This window comes from Octopus bimaculoides, chromosome 7, assembly GCF_001194135.2.
Source record: "Octopus bimaculoides isolate UCB-OBI-ISO-001 chromosome 7, ASM119413v2, whole genome shotgun sequence".
Taxonomy (NCBI): domain Eukaryota; kingdom Metazoa; phylum Mollusca; class Cephalopoda; order Octopoda; family Octopodidae; genus Octopus; species Octopus bimaculoides.
The window spans coordinates 12,596,610-12,611,363 of record NC_068987.1 but is presented as its reverse complement, the minus strand read 5'-3'; the positions used below and the strand labels follow the sequence as shown (position 1 = coordinate 12,611,363).

General features: G+C 27.4%; 1 protein-coding gene across 8 annotated transcripts in view; it reads left to right on the top strand.

The window, feature by feature from the left end:
* Positions 1-14,754, top strand: part of LOC106869746 (twitchin) — a 176,103-nt gene that overhangs the window by 48,291 nt on the left and 113,058 nt on the right. For 4 of the 8 annotated variants that reach the window (XM_052969245.1, XM_052969243.1, XM_052969244.1 and 1 more), the window contains one exon: positions 8,644-8,826. The exons of 2 other annotated variants lie outside the window; for them this stretch is intronic. In XM_052969245.1, coding sequence (XP_052825205.1) covers positions 8,644-8,826 — 183 coding nt within the window. Of the gene's footprint in view, positions 1-4,224; positions 4,267-8,643; positions 8,827-14,754 lie in introns of all 8 variants that reach the window. 2 more of the 8 variants (XM_052969249.1, XM_052969246.1) reach the window with 1 other exon arrangement.

The following is a 14,754-nucleotide window of genomic DNA, read 5'->3' as shown; positions in this document are numbered from 1 at the left end:
ATATATACATATATATATATATAAACATGTATGTGTGTGTCTTATCCTATATATAAGTGTGTAATGTATAAGTATATACATGTTAGCAAAGGATTATATATTTATATATGCATACCTATATTTGCAAATAGTGATAAGAGGAAAATATATTGTCTTCCTCATAAAATATATACACAAAACATTATTTACAAATAAGTTGTATAATGATGCACTAAATAAGTCTATGTCACCTTCACCTTTCTATCCTTTCTGAAACCCTTTTTAATATATACACATACACATATATATTCATTTTAATGTTATATCATTATTCTAAATTATCTAGAATCTGCATTTGTGTATTGTAGATCCTTAGGAATTCTATGCTTATTACCAAATGTTTGATCTCTAATTAGACCATATCAAATTTAGATTCTATCCATTTTTTCATATTTCACTGCATTTTCCAGTAAACTAGAGTTCTGAAGGTAATTTTATCAACTATACAAATATCTTGTTTGATAGCTTGCAGGTAAATCAATCAAATTATCTCCAAACTTGTATAAAATACTGCTGATGAATTATACTTTGAATATAATGATATATCCTTGTCTTCTTGTCTTCATTTTACATTTGTGAAGAGCTCATGTCTTCAGGTATCAACTTTTTAAAATGTTGCTTGCTAATAAGCAACTATAAAGTTGTTCAAAGTATATTTGCCTTCATGATAAATATTTCTCTAAATGTACATTTGCTTCCAAAAGTTGTTTTAAAAAGAAAAGTAAATAAAAATCATACATCGAATTGCTTTTACCATTTCATTTGTTTTAGTAAATTTAAAACTATATTATGATTATTATTTTTATTATTATTATTATTATTATTAGTGACTTACAATTACATAAAAAAAAAAAATAATGAAACACCATCAACGGAAAGAATTTTAGATTTTCAGAAGTGAAACAGGAAGAAGAAACTATTTAGCTTTTAATATTTTATGCAATTTTGCTTTTTCTCCTAAAGCCTTGTTTTTTATGAAGCATTAGGTGTCTTCAACTTATATACCTCAAACACAACGTTAAAAAAAAGCAGGTTTCTGCGTATCAACCTTTGCAGGTACAATTTATGGTCCCTCTATTGTTGCTTACAGTAGCAGTGGTAATATATATATGTTGCTAAAAGTGGCTATGTTGACTTGAAATAATAACCTTAGCTGCAATCTATGAATGGTAGTCTTAGAATTCTAATCTATTACTTAATGCTATGTAAATTTCTTATTATATTCTATTAATTTAATACTTACCTTTTCTTGTTCTTACCTAAGTTCTTAGGATACTTTTACATGCACAATTCACTTAAAGTATTGTACCTGAAATAAATTTGAAAATTCACTGTGCTTATTGTTACTAATATTTTAGTCATTAATTTCAACTCATAATTTGAATAATTTCATCACTGATAATGAAAAAGCAATTAAATTTGTAATTAATTAACATTTTTAGTCATCACTCATTATTAATTACCAAACAGAACCCTTCCTTTAAAGACAATAACTGTTGTCTTTCACACAGTTTCACTATTATAAATAATTATTATTTTAGCATAAAACGACAGGCAAAACTCCTTACCATATTTGCTTTATATGGATGTTTGGTAGAACATTTCCCCAATAGCTTCATCATATTCTTTTCACCTACACAACTCTCTATAAACTGGTATTCTCCAATGATCTGCAGTCTTCCTTCTCATAAGTTATCTTCTCTCCATTACCATGAACTTAAACTACTTTCATGTAACTGACATAACTTTCCATTTTTCTATATACTTTAAATTTAATTTATTGTTCTTTACTTGCATATCTAGATCAGTAATTGCCATCAACAACAACAAAAAAAAATGACATATCTACATACACATATATTATGTGTAACTATATATAGAAAATTAAGATATTCTAAAACTACTGTAGAAATTAACTGTCATTAGTTAAAAACTGACAAAATTAGTATTTATTGCTTTTGCACTGCACATTTCTTCATTGCATATTTACAATGTTTAAATTTTATATTTAGGTTATAGTGCTTCTCCATTTACATGTGTTTTCAAAACAGAAACAATAAATACAATAACATTTTCTATAAATAATCTATACATAATAGCATGTAGATCTTGGGTTTTAAAACCTATGGAGAGAAAAGGTTGAAGGCTGCCCATATAATAAGCTTTCTACCAATAGACCAAAGCAATCCACTTCAGAAACTGTATTCTCATCAGTGAGAATTGTATGTTGTCATAATACAAATTTATAAACTCGAAGGGAATGTTAAATAATTATTTTTGGAATTCTAACACCTCCTGAAATGTGTTCTTACATAACATAGAATCATATTAAGACAAACTGAATATAATATCAAAACTCAATCTGTCTTTACCTTTAAATAGAGATATGTTGTCAAGACTGATATTTTAAGTAAAATTGGATAAAATTTATTTTTATATAATCAGATAAAATATATTTCTATATGGTCTAATAAAATAGTTTATACCCATGAAAATTGGCATAATACTTTCACACTTGAAAAACATCAAATAATGTTATTTTGAAGACTTAATCTTTTTGATAAGATTAAACAAATATCTTTAATCTTATCAAAAACTTATGATGTTACATATTCATATTCATAGTACTTTAAACATTGATTGAGATGTAAATTTTAATCCCAGAGCCATCCAACTCAATTAAAATTTAGTTTAATACGAACTGTACTTTTTTTTTATTTATATCTTTCTATGTTACATCCCCTATCATGAGAAGCATTCATATTATTAAAAATATGCAATTTTGAATGTGTTCATTAAATGTGCCTATATGTGTACTACTGCAAGCTAACTAAATACTACCATTTTTCTTTCAAGACATTATTTTTATATCATATATCATAATGCTGGTAACCTGATAAGTTTCTAACTACCACATATATATGTATATATTTATATATATATATACATATATATATATATATATATATATATATATATATATATATATATATATATATATATATATATATATATATATATATATGTATGTGTGTGTGTGTGTGAGAGTATGTATATATATTTGTTTGTGTATGTGTGTATATATGTATATATATACATATATATATATATATATATACACACATATATACATACACACACACATATATATATACACACATATATACATACATATATATATACATACATACATATATATATATATATATATATATATATATCAAATGTCAATGAATGCACATAAAATAGCTATCTAACATAATTTGTAAGCATTTGGAGGACTATTAATTAATGCATAATGAGATACAATCAGTAAGTTTTGTAAAACTGAAATATATGAATGAGAATCTATATAATTTATTGCCATCTATTTATAAACAAAACGCATTTCAAATGCTTTGTTGTTGGACGAACATAGATACTGAAAAGTTTAGTTTTTAGACTAACGATTATTTGTAATCCTTCTATTCAATCCTTATTATAGAGTTATTCAATGTTAAAGTACTGGCATGTAGACGTAGTTTATTTCACAAAATGTATTACTTATATTATGAAATAGTCAAACTGAAAATTAAACAAACTAGTCTACTTTTCAAAATGGCTACTTTGTAATATTAGTATTTGAAATAATTAGGTTATATATTGTATATGTGATGACAAGTAATATTAGTAATAATCCATATGTCTATTATAATCCATCACTTTACTTTTAAACCTGTTGGGGGTAGGGGTCAATGAAATAAAGTTCCAGTCAAGTACTGGGGTCAATAGTAGAAGGCCAGCAATTGCTGACCTTGTGCATAAATTAGAAACCATTATTATTATTATTATTATTATTATTATTATTATTATTATTATTGTTATTATTATTTATTGATAAATAGAAAAAGGTGGAAAACTAAGTCCATAATTCTTAGATATTAGACACACACACACAAACACACACACACACACATGCGCACAAACATATATATGCATTCAATATTGAAAATCGGGTTAAAGCTCAAATGGTTTTAGGTGTTTACTAATATGTAGCCTTTAATATTCATCGACCATTAATTAATTACAGTCCTCCATATGTATGAATCATCTAAATTTCTTCTTATTACCTTAATGAAGAAACGCAAGCATTTAAAACTCATTCACAGCTTTTATAATGATAAGTGCATTTTTTTCCTCTCAAAGGATTACACTGACGATGAGGATGAGGCTGGCGACAGGAAAAAGGCATGTTTCACTCAAGTTTCTTGCAGAAACTTCCCTAGTCTGTGGACTCTTGCTCGCGCGTGTTGTGTGTCTATGTTTAGAGTAGTTCACTAACTTAATATTTATTGATTTTGAATTTGTTTGTTGGGATCATTAAGCCTATGGTTGATACGTTGTTGTTTTAATACACAACATTCAGGAAAAGGAAACAAACATAAAAAAGAAAAAAAATCTGGAAATCTTTTATGAAGAACAGAAATATTAGCTCTTAGATTAGTATTCATGTAGAATATTATTTTGGTTTCTATAATATTCACAAGAATACTAATTTTTCAAATGTCAGAAAAAATATCTCTCAGGCAAGATTTTCTGATTTTTTTTTTACCATTAATATATACTTCCTGAAATGTTATACTGAAATGTTATTTTTGAGAAATTGCAAGTTTAACTTTAAGTTTGTAATTCAACAATATCTTCCAGAATAGGTGAGTACTTGCCTTGATCTATTTCATATATCATTTCTTTCCTTTTATCATTAATTCCTCTGAATTGAGTGATAGACTATTTCATCAGAATTATGTACATCATATTTCATTGCTCATGTATTTCAAGCTTGACGAAAATTTCACTGAAGTACATTATCAATATCATGTACATAATACACACTTATTATTTATATTAGAACATAAGGAAATAGTCAAGAAATATATATATATATATATGTATGTATATATATATATTTATACATATATATATATATCAAACAGCTTCTGAAAAGTTACTTTAAGCTGTAGGCAATGCATCCACCTAACTACATAGCTAACTGGCTCAGTAAAATATTGAGGCATTCTGATTATTGGATAACTTGACATAACCCCTTTAAAAACTTGAAAATAAATAATTTATATGACTAATAAAAATGTTCGTGTGATTTATTAAATTAATCTTTAATAATACACTAAATATTTTTTCTGACAGATTTAAGTAAAATTAACTATTTCTATATCACCCTCACTTTATATCAATATTTTACATAAATCTACTTTTTGATGTCACATTAGATGACTTTAGTGGAGTACACTATGTTGTTAGCATCTGAACCAGGACTCTGGTCTGGGGATACCTTCGTCCTACCTGTCTTAGGGACTATCACTTGACAACCAATGTTGCTGTGTTTACATCCCCACCACTTGGTGGTTCAGCAAAGTGAGACCGATAGAATAAGTCCTGGGGTCGATTTGTTCAACTAAAAGCGGTGCTCCAGCATGGTCACAAGTAAATGACTGAAGCAAGTAAAAGAATAAAAGAATATGAATAAGTTAATACAGTTATTGGGTAACATCAAAATATTGTAGGTAAATTTGTGACAAGCTAAGCTTGTTGCCCAGGTCTGCTTTTCAGCTTTAGCTATTTTCCAGATCATCTAGCATATTACATATCATCTAACATATTATCCACAATATTTAGATCACATAGTTTAAGTTTCATTTAATTCTAGTAACTGTTGTTACTATTCATTGCTCTTTCCTTCACTTTTCACTCTGCACTCATATTCAGAGGAATTTATTTTATCAGTCTTTATTTTAGTAATATAATTCTTCAAATGGAAATTGGTTTTGAATTGCTCTTAGTTTTTTAAATTAATTAGAAAGACTTTTGTCAGTGTGGTTGTAAAGTGACTAACAGTAACAAAACGTAATTTTTGTTGCTATTTTAAAGTAACAGGAAATATGACTCAACAAAAAATAAGTGTATATGCCAAAATGAGTTACAGACAAACTTATCTATTCTGTTTTTGAAGAACGGTTATAGTTAAGTTACTGTATGGTGTGCTACAGTTAATATTCCATTCAGTTATTATTTAAAGATATGTTTATGCAGCATAAACAGTCTTTCACACATGTAGCACATCATACAAATATGAATATAAAACAAAAGTAAAAGAAGAGAATCAATTGTAATTTTACAATTAATATCACTCATAAATTAAGTTTACCATTTGTCATTACTTATAAAATCAAAATTGTATATTTTTGAAATTTATCAAAATATATAATTTTGAATTTATAAGTTTTAATTAATGTTTATTTTGTACTATTAGACTATATAGATTTGAGATCTGCCACATTATACAGTGTTCACTGTGTGGTTTTCTTTTTTTTTTGTTTGGATTGGTTTAGTTTGTTTTGTTGTGTTACTTTAAATATGTCTGGATTTGTCAAGTTGTCTTTCAGTTTGTTTGTAACTGTCTTTTCTTCCATCATGCAATGTGTAAAGCATAAATACCAGGCCTTTATTGTAATTAAATCTTAGGTGTGATTATCTAAATTCATTATGAAGTAAGTATTTTTTAATTTTTAGCATCTCTTTTGCACAGGTGCATTACGTAATTCTATTTTTCATGTCAGATTTTCTTCCACAGAAATATTCAACACAAAGAAATGCTTTTCTTTCAATGACTGTTGTCACTTATTTTTCTTTCTTCTTTTTAATATCTGCAAACTTTATCTTTTGCTTTATTCAGCAGGAAATCTAGTATATTCTAGTCTTATTTTTTTATTAATATATTTTATAGTTTGATTTATGTATATGCATTCATGATATACTATTGGGAACTTTGTCTTCCTTAAAGAAATCTAAGCATATCCATTTTAAAGGAAACAGTGATGCAAACCAAATATACTTAACTTACTTTAATTAAAAGCACAGCATGAATTTTGAGCTTTTTTTCTTCCCTTCACTTGCTTTTCTTTTGATCATAGCTGACAGAGCGCGTGTGAATCCTTTAAACCTATTTGTTAATCCCTATGTAAAAACTTGAGACCCTAAAATAATCACATTTAAGATTTGAAACATTTTTTTTATTGTAGTTTATTTTAATATCTGCTTTTTCCAATAACAGATATAAAGACAATAAATGCCCATATCACCTAAATTTAAATATGTATTTCTTTTATAGTCTACTTTATTATCTACCACTACTCGTATGAGGAATCTAGATCCTGAATTATTAAAATTGTTTGAGAAATAATACAATTTTTGCAACTATGAATATTTCAGATATTCATACAGTCAATCTACATTTCTCAATGCAATTAGGATACAAATAAATTTATAAATAGAATTTTGAGTATTAATCTGGCTTTTTGATTAATCCACTGTGTATGATGAAGTGGATCATCTGATAGTTTCAGGTAAATGAAGCAAGTGTTTCACTTAAAACTCTACTCATATATCTATATCAGTCTTAAAATGAGTGATCAGCCTGTTCACTCTTCATCGTCATCGTTTAATGTCCACCTTCTATGATGACATGGGTGGGACGTCATATAAATCAGCTCAAATCATCTGTAACACCAGAGACTGAACAGGTTAGATATTTAATTCATAGTTTCACTGTGGGTATTGTAGTTTAAAGATATCAGCCAGTCTTAATATATGGCATAAACCCTTTCAACACTAAACTCTAAAAACTGATTCCTCTTCATTGTCAAGACAAAAAGAAATAGAAAATTGCTGAAATTATGATGAAAGTCAAGTCAATTACGTTTAACAATATCAAAAATTTACTACAGAAAGCATTTATTTCTATTTGTTATAAAATCAAAAGTCAAGGCATTACGCTTATTTTCACAAGTATTTCAAAACATATCGAAAAGACATACATAAAATTCTTCATTTTGAATCAGTTCAGTTTATATTAATCACTACAGTAGTATGAAATAAGCTCCCAGCTTCACATGTCTACAATCTGGTTTTGAGGTTCAATCAGAATCATTTTATTTCTTTTTATGCAGACATGATGTGCCACGTTCTAGGGCTGGAGAAATATTAAACTGTAATACTCAAAAATAAGACGTTTATGTGCATCAGCAACATAGATTGCTGAAAATTCAAAGAGAACTTTGGATTTGTTTTGATGGAGCTTAATGTTACATTGCTGCATCTACCATGAAAATCAGAAAATTAAATAGAAAAAAATATTTTTAGTTTTAATAATTAATGAAATTAAATTAAATTAGCAATCAAAACTTATGCATATCTAGTACATTTTAAATTCAAATAAACAATTAACATAAATATGTGGTAATAAAAAGATATCTAATATCTTTTAATCAGCAAAAATGTACTTCTTTTCTTATAATTTTTCATTCTTTCCTTTTCCACTTTGAAAAAATCCATTTTTATAAGTTGAAAAATTATCCTTCACCTTGCTTTTACATTTTTTCCAACATTGCTCAAGTTTGTTACTAGGTTATGTGTAAGTACCAGTAAATGTTTGACAGCATCAAACCAAGTTCTACAGTGAATGTGGTTGAAACTTCCTCTTATCAAATGTGTCTTGAGATGCCATCATGCATGTGTGAGTTTATGTTTGCCCTGCTCTGTCTACTACAGAAAGATTCAGCCAGCCGACGACAGTCAGTTGAGAGCACTGACTTACCCATCATGAAAGTGTCGGCCGAAAAACTTGAGGCTCTTGAAAACCAGCGTCGCAATTCTCGACAGATGCGTCGAGCATCTTTGGCAGATGTGATTCCTGATTGGCCAACATTACAACATAGAATTAAAGAAAAGGAGGTACACACTATGTTCCCAACAATAATTCCTATCTCTTTATCTATCTATCTATTTAATTATATTTCGATATACTAAATAAAGTTGATAATAGAAAACTGAAGATATGAAAGTACTATATGCATATGTGAATATATATAAATTTATATATATATATATATACCTATACTTAAATATTTTTATTGTATTTATCTTTAATGTATAGATATATATATATATATATATTAAATAAGTATTAACAAAGTAACTAAGTAAAAATGTGCATGAAATTAAGTTACATAACAGTATGCACATATATTTAGTCTAAATATCCTTGCATAAGAGTCACAGAGTCTCTATGCTCAAAACGATTTCTAATTATAAAATAAGAGCCAAATGTTATTGTACATTTTAAAATTTATTAAGTCATACATCCTTTAGACTTAAATTAATTGCTTTATGTTTTAACATGAAAGCAAAGTATTTTGTAATCCATCCATACAAATTTAATCATAATCAAGAAAAGTTTAATATCAAATCTTTAGCTAAACATATTTATTATTTTACAAATAAACATATAGGAAGTAGTTTCTCAAATACAGAAAAACTAGCAGTTTATAAACTGTTTTTTTAATTCAGGCCTAGTTTCAAACTGAATGCTGGGAATATTTCAGTGTGTATCTGACGACCTATTGAGTTTCTGAGCAATGAAAGCGACAGTAACTTTTGAATTGATCCTTATACTCAATTTTCAACTTTCTTAATCTCTTTCCTGTCTTAGTGGAAATCTTTTACAATTGTCAATGATTTTACAAGCAAATTTTGCTTATTATTGTTGCAGGTAATTTTATAGATATTATTTTAATTAGTAAATTTACCAAAAATATATGCATTCTAAAGCAATAAATTAATACTGATAATTAAATTGCTGTTTATTGGCCACTTCATTAGTGTCTTAGTTTATATGCTACGACTTTAATCCAATAAAATTAAAGAGAATAAATAGATAATTGCAATTAATTTCATATATTAGTATCTGATAAAAATGAAGCAAATTCGTTAAAACTACAAGAATTAGGATGCTTAAAATTTATATGGTACCAGAACACACAAACATAATGTTTGAATGTATTTTCATGATTTTAAAAGTTTATATGTTGAAGGGCATCCTTCAGTCTTGTGAGGAATTATTACTCTGCATATTTAATTCGAAAAAGTCTAAGTATGACAGTATGGAGAACTAGTTACTTATGCAGTGAGCAACTGAAGAGAAAAGATAGCCATAATAAGGAAATGAACTTGAGATAACTTCTCTTAGATTAGGTTAAAGAATATTGGACTTCATAGAGAAGATAACATTAGATGCTGACAAAAAGTATTTGGTGACTCTGGTTCATCCATTGTACAACGCCATGAAAGAATAAAATAAAAATAACAAATACCAGATGTCTAAGTGGGAGAAATTTTGTATTTTATATCTTCATTCTAAATTATTAATTTCAATATGAATGGGACGTAAAAAAAAAATTAATTAATTCTTATTATCTTAAGTATTATGTCTCTTTTATGTTCATTCAGTTTATAAATATTTAAGTTTAAAAAGAAATCTGCTTGTTAATCATTGGCATTATTTAAATTTTCCATTAAGAGTTAACCCAACTTTGAATATACCCAGATGGCTTTGTTTGTGGTGGTGTGGTGTTTTTTCATCTATATATTCTTGTTTACCTCCTTCCTTAGTGATTGCTGAAAACCCAATCAGACTTTACAACACATTATTTCCCTCAATAACAACCAGAGAAAAATATCACATATTAATTTACAGATATAAAACTCATGCTATTTCAGTAATATATGATAAAATAGTAAACTTTATGCAAAATATTTAATAAAACTTCCAAGATTTTAGTATTTATATGGTATTTAGTAAGAATATAAGATATTTTAATCATTTTATTACAAAAATTTTTTATGAAATACAATATTTTATGTGTTTTGATTAATTTTGATAATCAAGAGATTAATCGTATTTGTAAAATAATACATTTTAATAGTATTTATACAAGCTGGTATTTGGAATGTAACTTGATATGTTACATTAAAATAGACACTTTGTATAAAATAACAATGGCAGTCTTGGGCATGTTGACATCAAAAGCAGTGTCACAATGACACAAAAATGCATTGCCATGTGTTCATAATCAACATTGGCTATTTATTAAAAAAAAAAGGACCTACTTCCAATTTCCAACATAATTCATTGTGAACAGAATCAAAAAAGATTTTACAAAGATATCTTTACATATTTTTGTTAATGGTGGTATTATTCGTTAACCCTTGTTAATGTTTGTTACTTAAATGAAACAGCAGTCACTGGGCCTTCTAGCAATATCTGCCATGACCTCCATTCAGCAGAGAATTGAACTTGAGATTAACTCATCCCAAATCTGTAGCCATAAATGTCAACTATAGAACAAAAGGCTCTGATGGTGTTACCAGGAACATACAGTTGATAATTCATTGGGTACATGTGGTCGTGAGAAAGAAAGTCCACATCATTGTTCCTTGATCTTTTACTATGTTGATCCTTTACCATGTTGAGCAGAGAGTATTTGATTGATGTATATCAAGTTCCTTTCCTCTTGCAAACTGATTTACTTGCCAATCTGTTGTATACCTTTCACAGCACATTGTGCTGCAGCCAGATGCCAGATGCCCTACCTCATTGAACTTGAAAATTCTATCTGATGTAGTATGGAGGATGTATGTCCAATCTGATGGTATTGACACTGGATAGCAATAAGCCAAGCTGCTTGATGGATATAGCAACCTTACTATTTATCTTTGTTAAATTAGTACTGTCAGCATGATTATTATGACCGGCTCTTCACAACCTCACAGAATCATCATGTATAAATCTACTCACATTATCTTGACAGGGCTCAACCCTAATCCTATGAACATTGCATAAGTTCAGTAAAAATGGAACACAATACAGTGAAGTAAAGTCATGGACAGCCTTGTTCCTTCACTTGATCAGGATTGGTATCTTATTTCATCCTTGCCTCATGCTTCCTGAACGTTATTTCTCTTGAGGTTATTGGTAGTCAGTTGGATAACTGCTTTCTCAAAATTGGTGCTTAATTCAGGTTTAGACTTAAATTTGTTACTAGCACAAATACTATTATGTGTCTACAATAGAGATCTTCAGACCTCAACTATTATCATGCCACCTCGGCGTTGACAACTTTTCTCACTATGTTACTACTAATGAGATTATTTAAGAGGATGAAGCTGGATTTCCATTCTAATAGGAGCTGGTATGAGAGACCGAAATCTACTAGCTAGAACCCCTACACTATATCCCTACTCACTCTGATTGGATAGAGAATGCCATTCATAGGAATCAATTCTACAAAGTGGAAATAGCTCTTTCAGTGCGACTCTCCCAACTTTCTTCTAAGTAACACATTGACTTTTTCATTGGCAGGGACTACAAAATACTTGAATATCTCTTAGTAACATACGTCTTCATAAATAAAATTTTCACCAGCTCACAAGAATCGTCTTTCGTTTACTCAGTCTTAAGGAAAAGCATAAGCTCAAGATTTATAGTATATAAAACTTTATTTTGAAACTGAAAAATAGATTAACAAGGAACAAAAATATCTGAATTTGTAAATAGGTTTAAACAAAACTGTTAGAAAGTCTATGGTAAATTAGACAAAAATAATGTAAATTAAGATATGAAAAAATCTAATATAATCTCATTTATATATATAAGTAACAGCAATCAATAAGAATTCTCTGGATTGTGACAATAAATATCTATAATGCACATAGCATGTCTCTCTCTCTCTCTCTCTCTCTTTCTCTCTCCAACTTCCTTCCATATGCACATAAATACAAAAGTAAACAGTCACACACACATATTTCATGATGCATGGATATGCAGTGAAAGGGTGTTATATATACATAGAACATAATATAATGTAAACTATATTACATGCATGCAACTCATACAGATATTTGTAGATACCTAAAAAATATATAAATGCATACATTCTAAGAGACTTTTTGAAATGCATGACTCGATGAAACCATACTGATTTTTTAAAGTACTTCAAGGATCATTTATAAATGAAGTTTACAATCGATGACATATTTCAGGGAATTGAATTTGAAAATTTTAAAAAATTTGAATATACTTTAGTATATATTCAGCTGCAATTTATTATGTATAGTTTGCTTATTGACTTATATGATTAATATTTATCTTTAATATTTTAAATATATAGAAATAGAAATACAGTTTAAATGTTTAATGACAAATGAATTTTTGTAGTATGTTAAAAGTATTACAAAATGATACCAGTTGCTAAAAACACAAATCAGCTTTATAAAATTTAGTTTAAAAACAAATGGTATGTTAATAACGAAAGTTAAAATAACCTAATTAATGCAACACTTGCTTACAGAAAAATATACATCTATATATATAGCATCTCCAAAAGCAATCAGTCCATAAGAGACTGAAAAACGTAGGAAGTAAATGTAAAAGATATCTTATAAATGCAAATAAATTTTTGTCAGTATATGTAAATAAAATATACATCAAGTTATTTTCAAGTCATTCCATTCTCAAAGTAAAATATGCATTTCTTTATAAAAATAATTTAAAACATATTGAAAATTGTGTTAAGATAAATATGTAAATGTAAGGAAACTACTTTTATCAAGTAACACATTGTAAAAAGTTGATGCGTAAAATCAACTAATTATAAAAATTGAGCTATATATATTACACACATACACGTATGTATATATATATATATATATATATATATATATATATACATACATGCAAATATATAAATATACACACACACACACACATATATATATGCATACATACATATATATATTTGTTAAAATTCAAAAGTATTTAGACTAAATTTTCACGAAATGCTAAAAGAAAAATTTCAATACAAATGATAAAGCCATGTTAGTTCTTCAATTGTGAAGAAATATTCTAGTAAGGTGCAAATAAGTATGTATGTAAATAATAAAACTAAGTTTTCAATAATAGTTTTAATAAAACAAAATATCTATATATTTAAGAATCATCATTATATCTGAGAATGTTATTTTGCATATATTCACATACATTTCACTCCTTCTCTTGTTTACTGTTTTCATATCTTCAACATTATTTGTTTAATTCTGTCGATATTTTCTATTTATGGTGTAATTTCACTGGATTTTCTCTTTGTATAAAAGAAAAATATTCTCATGGGAACAGTATACTACAAGCAGGGATGACTTTGATCTCCATCTAATGTAATTGCGTTTTTAAACAAACACAGCACTTCCATAATAGATGCTATCTCTGGATGAATACCACTGTAAATTTACTTTTCAATGGTGTATTTACATTAAGTATGATGCACAAATAGCTATTATATATATATATATATATATATATGTATTGGAAAATTATGTTAAGAGTAAAACTATGCCTTGGAATACTCGGCCAGTTTACATGTTAATTCAATAAGTAGATCATTTACTTGATTGAACAGATGGGCACTTTTAGTTCGTTCTTGACAAGAGTGTCCATCAAATACATATATACTTGCATATATACATACATGCATAGATACATGCATATATGCATACACTCATATAATCTTTATAGAATTGTAGTAGTCAAATTGTGTATCATTCTCTTTGAATGAAAAAATTAAATAGAATAAATATATCTAATTAGTTATTTGAATAAAAATATTTGGAAATTCAGAAATAAATACTTTCTATATATCCAGTAATTGGAGACAATACTAAAACTAATATTCTTAAGAACACTAATTGCAATATGAAAAATACATTGCTTTTTTTTTATATTCATCAGTATACATGTCAAGAAAAGCCATTATAATCAGCTAATTATAT